This window comes from Lingula anatina, chromosome 1 (genome assembly GCF_051362555.1).
Source record: "Lingula anatina isolate TDL-2025a chromosome 1, LinAna3.0, whole genome shotgun sequence".
NCBI classification, from domain to species: domain Eukaryota; kingdom Metazoa; phylum Brachiopoda; class Lingulata; order Lingulida; family Lingulidae; genus Lingula; species Lingula anatina.
The window spans coordinates 57,098,501-57,116,141 of record NC_141767.1 but is presented as its reverse complement, the minus strand read 5'-3'; the positions used below and the strand labels follow the sequence as shown (position 1 = coordinate 57,116,141).

General features: G+C 32.1%; 2 protein-coding genes across 3 annotated transcripts in view; one reads left to right on the top strand and one right to left on the bottom strand.

Moving 5' to 3' along the window:
• Positions 1 to 765: 765 nt before the first annotated feature.
• On the bottom strand, positions 766 to 16,395 carry LOC106171455 (choline/ethanolamine kinase). 2 transcript variants are annotated; one of them, XM_013551808.3, is made up of 11 exons: positions 16,212 to 16,395; positions 15,292 to 15,412; positions 8,665 to 8,709; positions 6,762 to 6,987; positions 5,300 to 5,433; positions 4,843 to 4,953; positions 4,091 to 4,149; positions 3,854 to 3,932; positions 3,431 to 3,539; positions 3,121 to 3,294; positions 766 to 2,879 (listed from the first exon to the last, which is right to left on the bottom strand). In XM_013551808.3, exons 1-11 carry the CDS (start codon positions 16,330 to 16,332, stop codon positions 2,799 to 2,801), a joined length of 1,260 nt encoding a protein of 419 aa, XP_013407262.2. In that variant the 5' UTR covers positions 16,333 to 16,395; the 3' UTR covers positions 766 to 2,798. The 2 variants fall into 2 exon arrangements, with proteins under 2 accessions (XP_013407262.2, XP_013407263.2); XM_013551809.3 differs by lacking the exon at positions 8,665 to 8,709 and having other exon boundaries at positions 16,212 to 16,394.
• The window catches only part of LOC106171442 (uncharacterized), a 17,242-nt gene continuing 15,503 nt past the window's right edge, over positions 15,903 to 17,641 (top strand). Inside the window, exon 1 of the mRNA XM_087015356.1 lies at positions 15,903 to 16,019. The gene's annotated coding sequence lies outside the window, so the exon portion shown is untranslated. The remainder of the gene's footprint in view (positions 16,020 to 17,641) is intronic.

The window sequence follows — 17,641 nt, the reverse complement described above, 5'->3', positions numbered from 1 at the left end:
ACTGAATAAATCACTCGATCAGCCATAAAGGAGCTTTAGATTGCTCCTTTCTTTAATTTTTTGCTCAGAAATTTGACCTACTTTTCTGTCCCATTCATGTACAGCATTCAAAAGCTAGCAGAAAAATGTGTTCAAACATTTTTGGGGTAATATTAAACTGTATTTTGGTAATTCTATTAGTTATGCTATTTGAAACTATATATGTGCTGGCATGTGGTTGGCTTTTGTGGCAAAAAAAATTGCTTTGCATCTTGAAATGTTAGGAATGCTGTAATAATATTCAGAATACAGACATAATGCAGTTTGAATACTAAAATACATTTGATGTTTCTCTTCGGTGAATGCAAAGAAACCCGAAAGTTTTGAACATGACCAAACAGTTTCATATGACCATAAGCCATTTAGAATGCAATTCCAAATTCCAGGTGCATGCACAGAGGCCGTATTCAGAACAGTGGACTTGCTAGTCCAGGGTAAAATATGGCAACCCACTAAAAAGCTTGCTGTCTGATCCACTAATGTACACTGAATAGATCTTCCATGGGGAAGTATTCAAGTGGGTCAGCCATGTTTGGCCTTCAGACTAATTAGTCCACTGTTCTGAATGCAGCCATAATCTCCATTTATGCAGATTTTTCAAAAAATTTTGTGGGGGTGGCATCTACTTCTTTATTGATTTGAACATTACATTCCTGGCACATTATGAGAATGTATGTCATTTAGAGAAGTTATGGGAGCTCATACAAAGACAAACAAAAATCCGACTAATATGTAGGTAAATTTATTTCTTCATAATTGTCCCTACCTGTAATCAAAGTTAACAAAATACAGCACCTATTGAAATTGCACTACATTAATTTCATACACCCATTTGGGGATAAAAATTACTTGAAAGCTAAATACCAGTTTGATCCACAATTATCGTTATCTATTTCTACAGCGGTAACCACTATATCCTAGTCAAAATTGACATCTTCCAACTACAAATTTATCACTTTAATTGTTTATCATTGCATTTCAGTGAGCAATTTATGGCACAGTAATTTGGGAAATGGCATACAAATATATAATATAAATGAACTGCAAAATGAGGCTTATTCAATGCATTTTCCAAGTCAAATTTAAAAGTAGCTTATGAGGCAAGTACGTGTGCTATAGGTTTATATCCCAGGAAATTTTCAGAAGTGCAAAATGTTAATGGCAAGCTATTCCAATACATGAATGGGGGGAAAATGAAATTAAAAAAATCTCTACATGTGTTTCTTGTATTGTTTAGCACCCTTGGTTATACATTATAATTTTTGGTATATTAAAGCAAATGGAGTACCACAACTATATGACTAAACTACTTCAGGATTCTGGGTACAGTTAACCTCTTAAATTTGGTGTAGATTGTAGTACTCAACAAAGAAAATTTCTAATATCACATATCAGATTGTCTTAATTTTCCAGTCAGCTGGCCCCAGTAGCTTTCAATATTAACATTCACATCAGACTTAAAAGAACAAATTAAATTGATCTATAATGGACAAAATATTTCAGTCTATTGTATGTATCCAGTAGAAACAATATCAAGGTGGCTAATTTCAAGGAGATGACAACATACAAAAAATTTCAATGCTATGATGTACTAATGTAATATGTTCCCTATTCACTCATTCCCTCAAAGAGGCCTCCTGACTGAGACACAAATAAAATATACCATTAAAATTTATGGGAATGCTTAAAATGACATTGTCTTTCACAACTTATCTGGTAAATAAAAAAATTAACGAGAGAAAAGCAGTGAAATGTACAAACAAAAAACAGGAAAAATGTTGCACAAAAAAGAAAAAAAAAAAAAAAAAAAAAAATATATATATATATATATATATATATATATATATATATATATAGTCTATTTAAAAGCAATGAACATTTTATTATGCATAACAGCATTATCACCACCGCTTCAGTACTTAGCATAGGGCTTCAAGCCCATATAAGAGTTCAAAGTCTACATGTGGTAAGTAAGTCAGACATACAGGGGAACAAAAATTGATAACTTTATTATCTTATATTGGATGTTCATCCAAACAAACTGACTTTCTCAGTTGAGGCTTTAAGTTCTGTGAAGATGCAGTCTTCCTTTTATATTTGTTAAGTGAATTTTGATGCAATATTACCTAATGCTGCAATGCTGAGAAAGTGTGGATAAACTTTATCAAAACTAAACCGATCAAGATAATTTTCAAACTCGATCTGTATATTAGTTCTTTGAATCAGTCCAACTAGTTTTAAAGAAAAATAAGGCATAGTTTTTATGTTATTTGTATGACACTGGATAAATTATGCTGTAAAAAGCATAAAAAGGACAACTTTAGAACTTGTCCTGTATTTTATGAATATTCATCAGTTCTGTTAATTTGAAGACAAAATGTAAACTGGTTATTCTTTTATCTGTAGAACAGTGGATAAAATATGCTGAAAAAATTTAAAAAACAGCATAACTTTTGGGAAAATGGTCGAATCAAGCCAATTTTCAAACTTGACCTGTAATTTATAAATATTCATCAGTTCTGTATGTTTGAAGACAAAAGCTCACATACTTCTCCACTTATCGTTGTAACAGTGAAAGTGCACTGCGACAACAGACACAGCTGGCAGTTACATGTACTGACACATCTGTGTCTGTACATAAAAAAGAAGGAACTGCAACTCATCATTTTCACTGCCCTACAATGCCAAAAAAGTTCACTGAGAAAAGTGTCAAAAGGACGGCAGATAGTTTAACTGCTAGAAAAGATTTGCCCAGAACCTCATCCTTTTTTTGGTGGTTTTATTTGGGCTAACTCAGCTTTCTGTCTGAAGTATGCCTCAAATCTGACCAATGCATAATCCTGAAAAAAAGTGTAGACAAGTTTATAATGAACAGATTCAAATAACAACGAAACCTCTCTTTTTATAGTAAAATGGTGACAATGCAAATGCATATTTTGGTAATTTACGGTAATGAATATGAAAAACTACTTAAAACCTTAAAGCATCAAGTAATTTTATTATTTAAATTATCTTTTAGCTTAAAGCAAAAAGTGGGGTGTATACTTATTTGCAAATGTAGCATTGTATCTCTTTTCTCACCAAATATCCAAATTCAATATGGCTGATCTTTGAGCAAGCAAGAGACCATGTGCCCCACAAGAAATGAGATATTAGGCCACAGGCACTGCATTCATAAAGCATCGACTCTGCTTTTTGTTCTATTTCATCCTCATTTTCACCACTGGCAGACAAGTAAGCCTTTAAGAAGAAAATCTGCAAGGACCAAAAATCCAAATATTATCATAATGTCACAACCAGAGTTATATTTATGGGAACCTCAGTAATATTCACAATTATTTAATATTATATGTCAATTATTTAATATTATATGTCAACCTAAAAAGAATACCTGCTCTTCCCTTGATGGATAATTTTCTCGACTTTCCTTGTAAAAAGGGAATTTATCATAAGTGTAGTCATACACCCACTCATTGAAATGGTTGGCAATATCACAACCCCTGAAACCAATATATACCGATCTTTTAAAAGACTGTTGAGTTTGCAAAACACCTCAAAACATTATTAAAAGTACTTAGAGAGGTGTATTTTTTTTTTATTAAACACTAAATCCAATACACAAAATAAAATTATCATCTACAGAGATAAGATTCCATATAGCAGAGTTCAAAATTCATCAAAAAAATCAAACTGTGTTCACAACATGAATTTAAATCAACATAACAAAAATTTCTAGTAAGTGATAAGACACACCTTGACATTGCATAGGTTGTTAAAAAGATATAAATTAGCAGTCCATATAAATTCACTTTACCTGTAGTTGTAATTGCAATATTCAAAGTCTATGGCCATCAATTCCATGTCATCAGTATCCCCAAAACATAAAATATTGCCTGAAACAAAGAAATCTCAAAGCTACTATATCTTCTTCACTATAACAATTTTGTTACAATATTGTGCCCTGACTAAAACACTGGTTATGAATTTCTGGTTGTGTTGCACAAGACTATTATATATATTATGTAATCAACAAACAATTGCTAATGCTTACCTTCTTGTAGATCATTGTGACAGAAGACAACAGGTGAATTGACACCAATCACAAAATCTCTGAAATAATTTACAAAGAAATAATCAAAGGCTATTAAACAGTAGTTTACAAAACATTTGTGGAATCTGCTTATATACATATTTTAAAGTTATGGACATACAAATATATTTCACATTTTTACTTAAAAAGTATGTGAAATAAATGTTATCCATTATCTTACAATACATTTGCTACCAGAGATAAATGAAAGTTCCTACACTTTGCGCCAGTTTATAAGTACACTGTGCCAAAATTGAGGACTGTACGATCATCAAAAACTTTTATCCCATGGGCTTTATCAAATTTTAAGAACTGAGGTTTTTATGAATTTTTAATGTGTATCGAATCATTTTAACACTTACAAGTATATTTACAAGTATATTTTAAGATTGTGCATCTCACGACTTTTTGTTTTTATTGTAAAATCCAACTTTTTAAGTTGCAAATAAATACACATTATTATTATTATTATTATTATTATTATTATTATTATTATTATTATTATTATTATTATTATTATTATTATTATTAAAATTTAATACATGCATCTTAAGATAAAACTGGAAGTTTAAAATAATTCTTCTGTTATTTTATGTCAGGTGCCTACATGTAAAATTTTCATAAACTGAACCCTTGGTTAAGATGACAGTGGATTTCATGTTACTTGTTTTCCCTTGGTAATTGTGTAGATACTTTCAGCTATATTTTCTTACTTAAGTGTTTCAAATTCTGCTTCTATCTTGAAGGAGAAAATTTTCTCTAATAGCACCTTGTCGTAGGGTTTGGCATTTTCCAAAGTAAGTGATGAAGCTTCCTGGAGCCACCTTAAACAGAAAACAAAACGTCTATGTAATAAATCATAAAATCATTCCTTTTATTATTTTCATAAAATATCCACTTATTAACCTTTGAAGGATTTTAATGCACTAAAATGCATTATCAGAAAAAGCCAAGTGAAGAGATGTAATTCACATCTGAGTAATGTGATCACTTACAAATTAATACTTTGTGAAGAGGTAGCAATATCTCTGAATAATAAGAATAATAAGACAAACTTATTGTGAAATTACAAAAGCACCTAAGTTATGATTTTTTAATGTTTTATATGATATAAAAAATTTGAAAACATTGAAAAAATTGAAATCCAAATGTATGAATTTCAAATCTTACTTTGCAATCATTTCAAACATGGCAACAGGTTCTTTGTTGACAGGCATGTCCAGCACATGGAACTTAGCCATGACCTGTGCAATCCTCTTTGATATGTAAGGAACCCTCAACTCTGCTGTAGTCAAACTACGAGACTGAAATGTAAAAACAAAATCATAGATGCAAATTGTCAGGTGTGTAATCTAATTCTTTTACGCCACAGAGAATTGAAAATCCATTCCCTTACTTTAATTTCATATGGCTCAAGTTAATAGTGCAATTACATCCAGTGTTGCCAAATTGCCAAGCATTTTATTACCTCAAATAGCAGATTTATTTAGTTTTTAAACAGGTTTCTATAAACATGCACCAAAAGGTCTAAATCAACAATAAATTTTCCCCATATATATATATATATATATATATATATATATATATATGTATAAAGTAGGCTAATTTTCAATTTTTTGCTACCACTCCATAGGGATGTTCTTATTTTAAGAACTTAAGACTTTAAAAATTACAGTATCCGAAAAATTTGTACTGTACTTTGATCCTGGACAAATTGGCAGTAGTTCAGTTAAAATATTAAATTGAATTCTGCCCCCCCCCCAAAAAAAAAAAAAAAATAATAATAATAATAATAATAACCCAAGCAGCAAAGCTGTCAAATCTACAGACATAATAGCAAAAAAAATGGTGCACACAATAGGTTATATTGTCAATTTGATGCAATATTACATAATGCTTAACAGCAAAATCAACACCAAAATTTAAATATGCACAACAGGTAACATGGATATTTAGAGTATGTAACTGGCATAAGGCTTCAAGCTCATGAGAGTTCAAATTCACAAATTAACAAGGCAGCAAAGCTGTCAAATGTACAAACAACAAGATATAAAAATAATTCAATCAAGCTGGTTTGCAAATTTGAGCTGTATATCAATCACTTTTGTAAGTTACAAAATAATGAGTAACACAGTTTTTCTTTCAGTGTATTTGTAGTAAAAGTACATGAATTTTTTTATCAATTTTGATGCAATGTTACATAATGCTTAAGGCATCGTAACCTTTAATTATCATCCAGATACCAAAAATAAGGTTTTTCCTTCATCTAATTATTCAATAATGCATCTAACTTTTAGCTGATCAAAAACAATAAAAATCCCCTCAAAAATATGTAATATTGATGTTTACATGTTTATATAGCTAACATAGATATTTAGAAAATGTAACTAGCAGAGGTCTTCAGGCCAATCAAAATTCAAAGTCACACCTTTTAAAAAATGCCAACCAAAATGACTATTTTTGTGGATTGAATATGACCAGTTAAGTAGAAGTTTTGATGATAGCAAAAAAATATGAAACATTAAGCATGTACATTTTCTATTTTAACAAAACCAAACTCAAGAGAACAATTGAGAGCTTCATGTCAAATTTCAGTGAACCAAAATACTCTCTGTAACAAGTCACCACTTACTGGGATATATTCCTCTAACCTGCCTCCATGAAAAACTCCATATAACTTGGGGCCCAGTTTTTTCTCTGATAATAAGGCAAATACAACAGAGTCTAGGACAACAGCATCTGCATTGCCAGTCAAGATCTCTCCATAGTATCTGAGCAGGATCTGCCTGGGCTCTCCATTCTGCACGTGTCCATCTTCAGGAAGTGAGCATACATATAGGTAATTACTGAGACCTCCACTGGAAATACAGTATCAAACTGGTCATCAATGTACCATCTACATAATCAATAACAATTGCAATATTTTAAATACATCATATAAGTCATACATCGGGCTTGGTAATGTAGAATTAGCATGAAATTATGTTACTTGTAAGTCACCATATTTCAACCAGATAGCTGATACTGTTACAAAGACATTACCATAACCAACCCAGAACTGGTAGCATTATGTGTGTATTGCATGACATAACTGTTATCATGTATTGCATGAAGAGGCTTTGTAGAACATGGGGAATGCTATCAGCCAAATTCAGTATCCATCTCTGCAACAAACAGAATAGTCTGACAGGCAAAATGAAGGGGAGAGGGTGATTTTTTTATACTAGTCCTTTGTGTTCACACAGTCTTTTATCTTAAAGAAGATATCTACTAAGTATGTGATCTTGTTTGAATTTTATTTTTCAATCATGTGAAAAGAAAATTATTTTTTTCACAGCAGAGTATAAAATCTGTTGCAAAAGTGTGTGTGTGTGTGTGTCAGTAATACAAAAAAACATATATATATTACTCAGTACTTTAAATTATATATTCATCTTTGTAAATTGTTAAAATTACATACAGGCAGGTTGCTTACACTTAATAAATCATTGCTATACAGGTGAAAGATAGCTGAACTGGCAGTTCCACTCTGGAAGTTTAATGGGCAGTTTCTCCTTTTAAAATTTTGGTTATGGATCAGATATGGTTTGAAATTTAATTAGTTAATCATTTGGGATACAGTAACAATCATGTAATTCTCAGTGACTGAGTAGATATTTGCAGGAAACATGCATGGAATTCTGTCCATGATTTTGAATAAAACATTTTGTTCCAGACATAAGGCCCCAGTAATACAAAAAAATGTAGAAAGGGATAATTTCACGCTTTTTACTGATAAAATATGCAAGATACCTTTAAAAAAAACACCTTTTGTAGCACTTCTCAATGACTACACAAAGCTGTAAGAATTTATAATGAGCTATACCTGCTCTGGGACTGAGATACCCTTGAAACCCGAAATAAATAACATTTTTACCCACAAAATTAAGTATGCATAATTATAACTTTTATAGTTGCTATATGAAAGGAGAGGAAGAAATTATTTGCTCGGTTCAATAATGGTTGGTGTTGGTGGAGATGAGGAGTCACCCTGTGTTGCTCGAGCAGGAACACCTTGACATGGATACTTAACGAGGTTGGCAATTATTGAAGGTGGGGTAGTATTTATTCACTTGCTTCTGGTAACAGTGGTTTTGAAAATACTTATCAAGGAATCCCCCAGACCAGCTGGATGTATAAAGCACCCTTAAGCAGAGACATCTGGCACTGCATTATGACACTGCGCAAGTAATACATGTATAACTAAAGCACTCTAAAGGCTGCAGTAATTTTGCCAATGAATTATGAAAACCATCTCCCAATTATATTTAATATCTTTTATTTCCGCTATTTGCTATAATTGATAAATAAACATTCACTTTTGGTGTTAGGATCATACTATCAACCCTGAGCACCTAAGGTCAATTCAATCTGACCAATCAAATGTTACAATTGCAATGGCCTCTACTGATTATATCACATTATGTATGTATTTCCTAAAGAATACACTGCAATATCTACAATATTCCCCAATCAGCTGGATCCGACATACTCACAGATAATACTCTCCTGTTGTTCTTTTTGGACTCAAGTAATTTTCTCTGTTGAATATTAATGATATCTTCACTGTAATGCCACAACAAACATTATATCTCTATTCAAAATATATTCTCTTTAAAGATACAAAACAAGTTGGGTGTTTTTTCTTGGAAAAAATTTAATCTTTCAAAAAGTTATATATATGTATTATACGTATATCTCCCTGTCTGTCTTCATGTCTTTTCTATCTAAAATAAAGTATCTTAAAAGACTGTTCACTATTTGGAACAGTGTCAAGCTAAAGAAATATATCTTTCACACTTTATATAAAGGAAGATGGTAAGCATGTGACTGATGATTCAATGAGCTTGAAATACAACTACACATCCATACAATCAATAAACATACTGCTGAGGTGGACTTTGGACTTACTGTGCTTAAGGTAATAAGGAAAGAAATCAATATTAGAATTTTCTTCCAAGATTTACACAAGTACATTTTTTACAAATTAAACAAATTCCTTAACTGGTTTATGCCAACATCATATGACCAACAAGAACATTATCATCTTAAGGCAAATACTTTACTTGGTCAGCACACCGAGACATGGAAAGATCACAATAGAGAAAACTGCTCTGTGCTAACATTCAGCACAGGCAGATATTAAATTGCATTTTTACATTAATTTACTGGAGCAAGTTCTCAATATTTATATTTTATTTCATCTTTAGTCTGCCTCTATGCTATAAAATCTTTTAATGATTTGTTCAAGTTCCACTACATCATACATCAGAATGAAATTAAAACTGATTAAATCATGTTCATCAAATAATAACCCTGCCTGTACAGGTTTAGTAATATTTTAAAAAACAAACAAAAAACAAATGAGAATCTGGCATACAACAATAACAAGGCAGCAAAGCTGTCAAATGTACAGACAAAAAACAGAAAATAAAGATGCAAAAATTAAATAGGTCATTTTGTCAATTTTGATGCAATAATAAATAATGCTTATAATAGCACTGTCAGTCAACACTGAATTTTAATCATGCACAACAGGTAAAATGGTCAATAACATGAGCGGACCCACAGATATTTTCTGACAGTATTCCAAAGTATCTATTTTGATCCATCCTCCATTTTGATGGTCTTCCAACAGAAGAAAAAATAGATACCAGGCAATATAAACTTAATAACCTGCATGACTGTCTTCCGGAAGTCCCAGAAGATGGTCTCAATCTACCCTTTCAATAAGATTACAGTTTCAGGACCATGAGAGTTCAAATTCACATGATGTAAGTCTCAATATTTGAAAAATGATGACAGTGCATAAAATAATATTACATAAGTAACATAATGTTTAAAGACATAAAAAACAATACAACTGCTTATGTGGAAAAACAGAAATGTCAGAGTCTCAGGCGGATGAGAGTTTAAAGTCACAAATGCAAGTGTTTGAGAAAAAATTATAAAGGAAAACAACAAAACTAGAAAAGCACTCCGAGAGTGCAGACCTCTGCCAAGGTAGCAATTGTTGATTATTATTGATTTTTGTCCTCTTTGGCCCACTTCTGACAGTTCCTGAAAATTTCAGCAAAATCGGTCCATAACTTTTTGAGTTATGTTGATGACAAACAGGGGTGAAAATATAACCTCCTTGGCAGAGGTAAATATAATTCCAATGAAGCTGCTATTCAAACTTTTAATCTTTCAGTTTGATATATATATATATATATATATATATATATATATATATATATATATATATATATATATATATATAACTTATTTGCAATATTAAACAAAATTTACCTGCATAATTATCACTGCTTCCTTATTATTAATCTAGCAGAGAGCTTAACCTATGGGAGTTTACAGGGAAATATCAACAAGTGTGCTTTATGTAATCTCAAATCACAAGTGTGCTTTATGTAGCCTATCAATTAGGCAAATTACTTTATAACTGAAATTAGCGAAGTGATACCCAAGGGAAATTTATAGACTGACCCTCTCAAAGGTCTTTCAGGCCCATAAGTCACAACTTAAGAAGAGCACAAAACAATAATGCACAAAATAGGAGACTACCACTTCTGATGCAATAATACATTATGTTTAAAGATGCATACAAAGTCAATTTTTTGTCACAAAAACCAACCAAATGCCAGGATATAGTTTCAAGTAGTATAACTAAGAGAATTACCAAAAAGCATTGTTTAATTTTACCCGAAAATGATGTTTGAACAGATTTTTCTGCTGGCATTCTAAGCTGTATGTCAATGGGGCAGGAAAGTAGGTCACGGAAGTAGGTTAAATTTACAACCATAAATTTAAAGAAAGGAGCAGTCTAAAGGTCTTTTTTGGCTGATCGAGTGATCTATTCAGTTTATCCCTTGGCTTGTCAAATTTATTTGAGTCATATAAGATTCTAGTAGAAGTGGTTTACATGTGTTACTCGGAATCCACACTCCACCGATGCTCGGTTCGTATGTACCTTTAACTGCACAGTCAACATCAAATTTTAATTTTGCACAACAGGTAACACCGATGAGAGTAAAAGCATAAGGCTTCAGGCCCATCAGAGTTCAAGTTTATACTTAGAAAGTGCCAGAATGAGAAAAATGAAATTTCACACAAAATTGCATTAAATTCAATAATAAATGATAACCCAATTGACCTGGCTTTCTAATTTGAACTGCATGCCAATCCTAAAAATCATACTCTTAAGTTAAATATAATAATAAATAACACAGTTTTCTTTTCATAATGTTTGCAGTAGCAGTGCAAAAAGATTATTGTCAATTTTGATGTAACATTACATAATAAATTATAGAATAATTATCACCAATTTTTGATTATTGACTATAAATAGCATGAACATGTAGAAAATTTGATTACCATCCGGCTTCATGTCCATGGGAGCTCCGAGTCCCACAATGAATATGCCAAAAAGATAATGAATATTTCACTAAAATGAATAACTTCCAGAAAAAGAAGCCCATTAGACTGCTTTTCCAACTTGGGCTGCATTTTAGTCCTGTGTTTCTTTTTTGAAAGTTTGACAATCATAACGAACACGATTTTCCCATCATGGTCATCATGGCAGATGTGGATGATTGAATCTGACAAACTGCAATGATATGAGTTTATTTCCGTTTTGGACACTTGATTACACAATACATGATAACAAGTTTACCATCATTTTTACATAATCAACTAACAATGTTGTAAAGATGCAGGAAATATCAAACACACACTTTTACGTATCTTATTAGTTCAATAATGAGACTGTTAACATGCCTAAGAATTGAATCTGAGGAAATTTGAAAAAACAGTACAACTTCTAAAATAATGGCCCGATAACACTGATTTTCGAACTCAACCTGCATTTTTGTAAGATTGACCACTCCTGTGAGTATAATGACAATTGGCTAAGCTGTTTTTCTTATATTGTGTTATTAATGTTGCATATATGTTGAAAAAAGTGAAAAAACAGCATAAAAAATTAAAAGAAAATGTAAAATAAAACATAACAAAAAATACCAATAAAGCTGCTATTCAAACTTTTAATCTAGCTGTACAATTACTAACATGATATGAATAACCCTATTGAGTTTGAGAATAATAAGGCACTGTTATTCATCTTTAGCATTAATGTAAGCGTTACACAAATTTTTTTTTTTGTAAACTTATTTTCCATATTAAATAACATTTACCTGCATAATAATCATCGATTCCTAATTATGTGACACAGTTAAGAAAGCTAAACCGATGGGACTTTACAATGAAATCTCAATGTGTTTTTATGTAATCTCATTTAATACCCACTTGAAAATTAATTAAGCAAATTATTTTATAACCCTGAAATAACTTGAAAATCAATTAAGCAAATTATTTTATGGCCCTGAATTAACTGCCTACTATCCATATACATTTATTGCACCAAATAGCACTGTACTGCATTGCTTTCAAAACAGAAAACAATTACGATGGTTTTCCAACACAAGCTGCACTTCACTCTTTTCAGTAAGGTTGATTATCATAAGTAACATGGTTTTCCCTTAATCGCTATCCTGGCAGCAGTGTCCAAAATAGGGTTTTCTTTAACTTTCATGCAATATAACATAATACTTAACAGCATAATGACCATCAAATTTTTTATAAAAAAATAAAAGTATCATGGATATTCAGAAAATGTGATATGGAAAGGTCTCCAAGGACATGGAAGTTAGGGTCACACTTTCAAAATGCCAAAATGTTAACAAGAGATAACTGTACTGAAATGATTTTCTTTCCATTTTCAACACCTTTTTTACATAAAACCATCATCAATTAACTGTCATTTTTAAATGATCAACTAGGAAAATTGTTGACATAGGAAAAATATCAATAGAACAATTTATAATGTCCAATTAGCTCCATTTGGAGATTCTGAACATAGTGAATGATTGAATCTGACGAACTGCAATGATGAGTTCCTTTCCATTTTTGATACTTTATTACACAATGCAGGATAATAGGTTTACCGTCATTTTTATATAATCAACTAACAATATTGTTAAGAAGCAGAAAATGTTAAAACAACACTTTAACATATCCAATTAGTACCGTTATGAGACTGTTAACATGCTTAAGAATTAAATCTGAAGAAAAACCACTTATATACAAAAAGGCTAATAACTTCATCAAAACTTAACGGATCAAGCTTATTTTCAAACTTGATCTGTATACTGGTCAGATTGATCACTCCTGTGAGTTGCAAGACAAAAGGCTGATTGGTTTTCCTTAAAATGCGTTATCAGTGTTGCATGTATGCTGAATAAAGGGAAAAAAACAGCATTACTTTTGTAAAAATAGTCCAATCATGCCAATTTTCAAACTTGACCTGCGTATAATAAATATTCACCAGTTCTGTAAATTTCAATCCAAGGAAAGGAAAAACATTTTTACACTTATCATGTTATCGGTGTTATAAAAGTGCTGAAAAAATTGAAAAAAAAAAACAAAAACAGGATAACTTCCATAAAAATTGCCCGATCTTGCTGATTTTCAAACTTGACCTGCATATTATGAATATTCATTAGTTCTGTAAGTTTCAAGCCAAATGAAAAAACAGTTTTCCACTTATTGTGTTATCAGTGCTGCATATATGCTGAAAAAAGTGAAAAAACAGCATAAATTCCCTAACAATAATCGAATCATGCTGATTTTCGAACTTGACTTGCGTATTATGAATATTGATCAGTTCTACAAGTTTCAAGCCAAAAGGTAAATTGGTTTTCCACTTATGGTGTTATCATGCGGCATATATGCTGAAAAATAGTGAAAAAACAGCATAAATTCCCTAAAAATGACCCAATCATGCTGATTTTCGAACTTGACCTGTGTATTATGAATATTAATCAGTTTTGTAAGTTTCAAGCCAAAAGGTAGGATGGTTTTCCACTTATCGTGTTATCGGGGTTGCATATATGCTGAAAAAAGTGAAAAAACAGCATAAATTCACTAAAAATGACCCGATCATGCTGATTTTCGAACTTGACCTGCGTATTATGAATATTCATCAGTTCTGTAACTTTCAAGCCAAAAGGTAAAATGGTTTTTCACTTATCGTGTTATCGGTGCTGCATATATGCTGAAAAAAGTGAAAAAACAGCATAAATTCCCTAAAAATGACCCGATCATGCTGATTTTCGAACTTGACCTGCGTATTATGAATATTCATCAGTTCTGTAACTTTCAAGCCAAAAGGTAAAATGGTTTTTCACTTATCGTGTTATCGGTGCTGCATATATGCTGAAAAAAGTGAAAAAACAGCATAAATTCCCTAAAAGTGACCCGATCATGCTGATTTTCGAACTTGACCTGCGTATTATGAATATTCATCAGTTCTGTAAGTTTCATACCAAAAGAAAAAACAGTTTTCCATTTATCGTGTTATCGGTAAAAGTGCACGGCGACGGCGACGACGGCGACGGCGACGACAGACGCAGATGATGGCTATATGTACAGACACATCTGTGTCTGTACATAAAAATGTGCATTATATGCACAATGTTTTTATCTTTCATCAACAACCCAGACACAATAACTTGTTAATAATAGCTGGACAAAAAAAAATTCTAAGGAGTTCATAACAAGCTCTCAAAAATGAATATGACACCCTATACTAATTGGTATTACTTTAATTCAGAGATCAGAACATAACCAGAGTTACGCGGATTTAGTGGTTTTCTTAACTTAAATCATTAACCATATGTAAGAGGTAAAAAGCAGTGCTGCCTCTGTCTCTTTGATGTCAGGTTTTTTTTTTTTTTTTTTTTTTAATCTCTGGTTAGGGCTCAACAAAATGAATAGCATAAAACGTATTTTCAGATAGTAAAATTTAGGTTATGCAAAATTCAAATTAACTTTCTACAAAACAGTTATTTAGTCAGATGTACTTAGTTGAAATGTGTTATATTTCAATAAAAACAGAAAGCGTGTCAATTTATACTTCTATATACAACTTAATAGTACTAGTATTAACAGAAGCAACAGGTAATATTACAGTTAAACTATTCAAAAGAATGAGAAATACAAGACGTCAATAACCAAACGACTCACTCAAAGATAAAAGCACTAGAGCACGTACGGGTTATTCTTACCTAACTTGTTTGATTTGGAAACGATCTTGTTTCAGTTCTTTCCAGGCGCCATGTAAAAGCTGCTGACAATACTTCAGAGCAGATGCGCGAATTTCTGGCGTCACTTCAGACATCTTGGCACCTTAATATCAATGTTTTTCGTAAAATAAAAATTGTAAATGAACACTGTGTGAGCGTGAGACAAGTATCGCTGAATTTGACTAGACTCTGATGAATAGAAGGGTGCGTTTTCTGTGAGCTAACCCAGTTAATGGACCCTAATCCCCAGTGGATCCTTGTTGATATAACGCAACCTCCGTCCCTACATCGTGTCATTATCAGTGTAAACAGACACGCATTTTGTCAGCCTTGGTGCTGCAGCCACGCTGTCAGGTATTTATTTTGTACTTGCCATTCACCCGATGATAAGAAAATCTAATTTTAGATCCAACCACCTCTATAGCGCTACGTAATGATGGACATGTGGTTCCTACACAAAAATGCTAATTCCAAAGTATGTATTCAATATTTTATGAGATGAATTACAACAAAAGAGCAATAAATATAATAAGATACAGTCTTATGCCGTTTATATTGTTTACTTCAGTTTTGATGATCTATAGAATTGGCCCTATGTTCGTCCGTACTACTCGCGAATTATATTATGTTTTACATCAATGAAGATGAAATCCTAATGTACTAGTAAGCTGTAACCAGGGCTGTTAACACAGAAATATACACCCTTGAAGGTAAGCAAGTGTTTATCTTTTGAAACTAGAATTTACAGCTCTAGGCCTTCCAACCTTTCGTTCGCTCCAAAGTCTTGGTGTATTCAAGCGTAACGAAGTATAATTTGCAACAATACACAAGTCAAGACCCGAATAAAAGATTTCAGTAACTCAACTTATTTGGAATTTCCACGATATACTTTCAATACTTACCAGGTCTGATTGTAGAATGGGAGAGGGAGTGCATCGATCTACTTCTATAGCCCATTACTGAGAAGATTTGAGAAATCAAACCCGCGTATTTTGTCAAATATTGTTTTAGCATAATGCCCATGGTGCATTCTTAGCCAGTGCTTCAGTGCTATTGTTCTCCTGGTGGGGCACGTGACTAAGTCTAGACCCGCACTCGTACATTGAAATAAATGAAGGTATATGTTTTTAAAGATTTAATTGACAGGTCTTTCATTCAGATTGATTCTCTGTTCAGATAATCTTTTGGTGTATGAAGCTATTAAATAGAATGGTGAAACTTTGGCTATTGAAAAATCTGTTCAGTTTGTTACCTTAGGAAATGGTGATTGTGATAGAGTATTTTTTAGAAATGGGAAATACAACAAATTAGAAGACTAAAGATTTTGATATGCATTTATTTTTTCTTCTCATGTGCTAGTAATGGTTTATTGTGTTGAAAAGAGCTGTTGAAGTGGTTCAAGAAAGGAATTGTGTTCTGCACAACTTGGCTCAGCTAGCACAACCAAGTGACTTTCAAATGGACATGCATGTCTTTTTAGTGTGGTTTTGTGGTGTTATGCATATGACAGAGAACAGAAAAAAAAGAATTATTATTGTCTTTTAGAATGTATATTATATATAATGTATATTATAGGCATAAATATTTCTACAGATACTTTGTGAAGTAGCATTACCATCATTAAAATAGAAATATTAAGGTTAACTTCTAAATATAAGCAAACTATAAAAGTAGGCTATGTTCGTTATCATATTTTGTGTTTTGATACTTTTTGATAATGTATGATTATTAATACAGGTTAGATTAATAATGAGTGAGTAGCAGATCGAGCAAGTTATAGCATATGATAATGCCTTGCCATAGCAAGGTTGTGTAGCTTGCTTGAATGCAAAGGTCAGGCATCCTTTCATTAATGAAATCTTTTTTGTAGAAAACTATTTACTCAGGGTTCAGTTGGGCCATCAAATACCATATTGAGGTTTGTTAATCTGCACTCTATGATAGGTGACTTTCGAGAGCATCGAGCAGATGTAGTTTCATCATGACTGGCTGAGATGATAGTACGCAACAGATAGCTGTCAATGGTAATATAGTAAAATGTTACCTTAGCAGTGACCACAAGGAACAGGGAGGGGGGGTTAGGAGTTGAGATTTTTTTACAGTGTTGATTTTATGATGAAGCTTAAAAGGGTGCAGATGATCAACCCATAAAGTTTACAGATGTATCCAACTTCTGCTGTGGGAAATACACTGTAGGGAGCTTTATTGATACTGCTTTTTTTCAAAGATCAGAGTATCATTAGCTTCAGTACAATGTAACAAGCCTATCTATTTTATTTCTGGCAGAAAACTCCAGTTTCCCTGAAGCTTCCAATATAGATTGACAAATTTT

What these genes read in the sequence shown, in the direction of transcription:
- LOC106171455 (XM_013551808.3), bottom strand. Translation starts at nt 16,332, where the DNA reads ATGGGCATTATGCTAAAACAATATTTGACAAAATACGCGGGTTTGATT. An exon ending in GCAGAATTTGAAACACTTAA is followed by an intron (nt 4,150 to 4,842) that starts GTAAGAAAATAT and finishes AAATTATTTCAG; the next exon opens with AGATTTTGTGATTGGTGTCA. An exon ending in TCACAATGATCTACAAGAAG is followed by an intron (nt 3,933 to 4,090) that starts GTAAGCATTAGC and finishes TCTTTGTTTCAG; the next exon opens with GCAATATTTTATGTTTTGGG.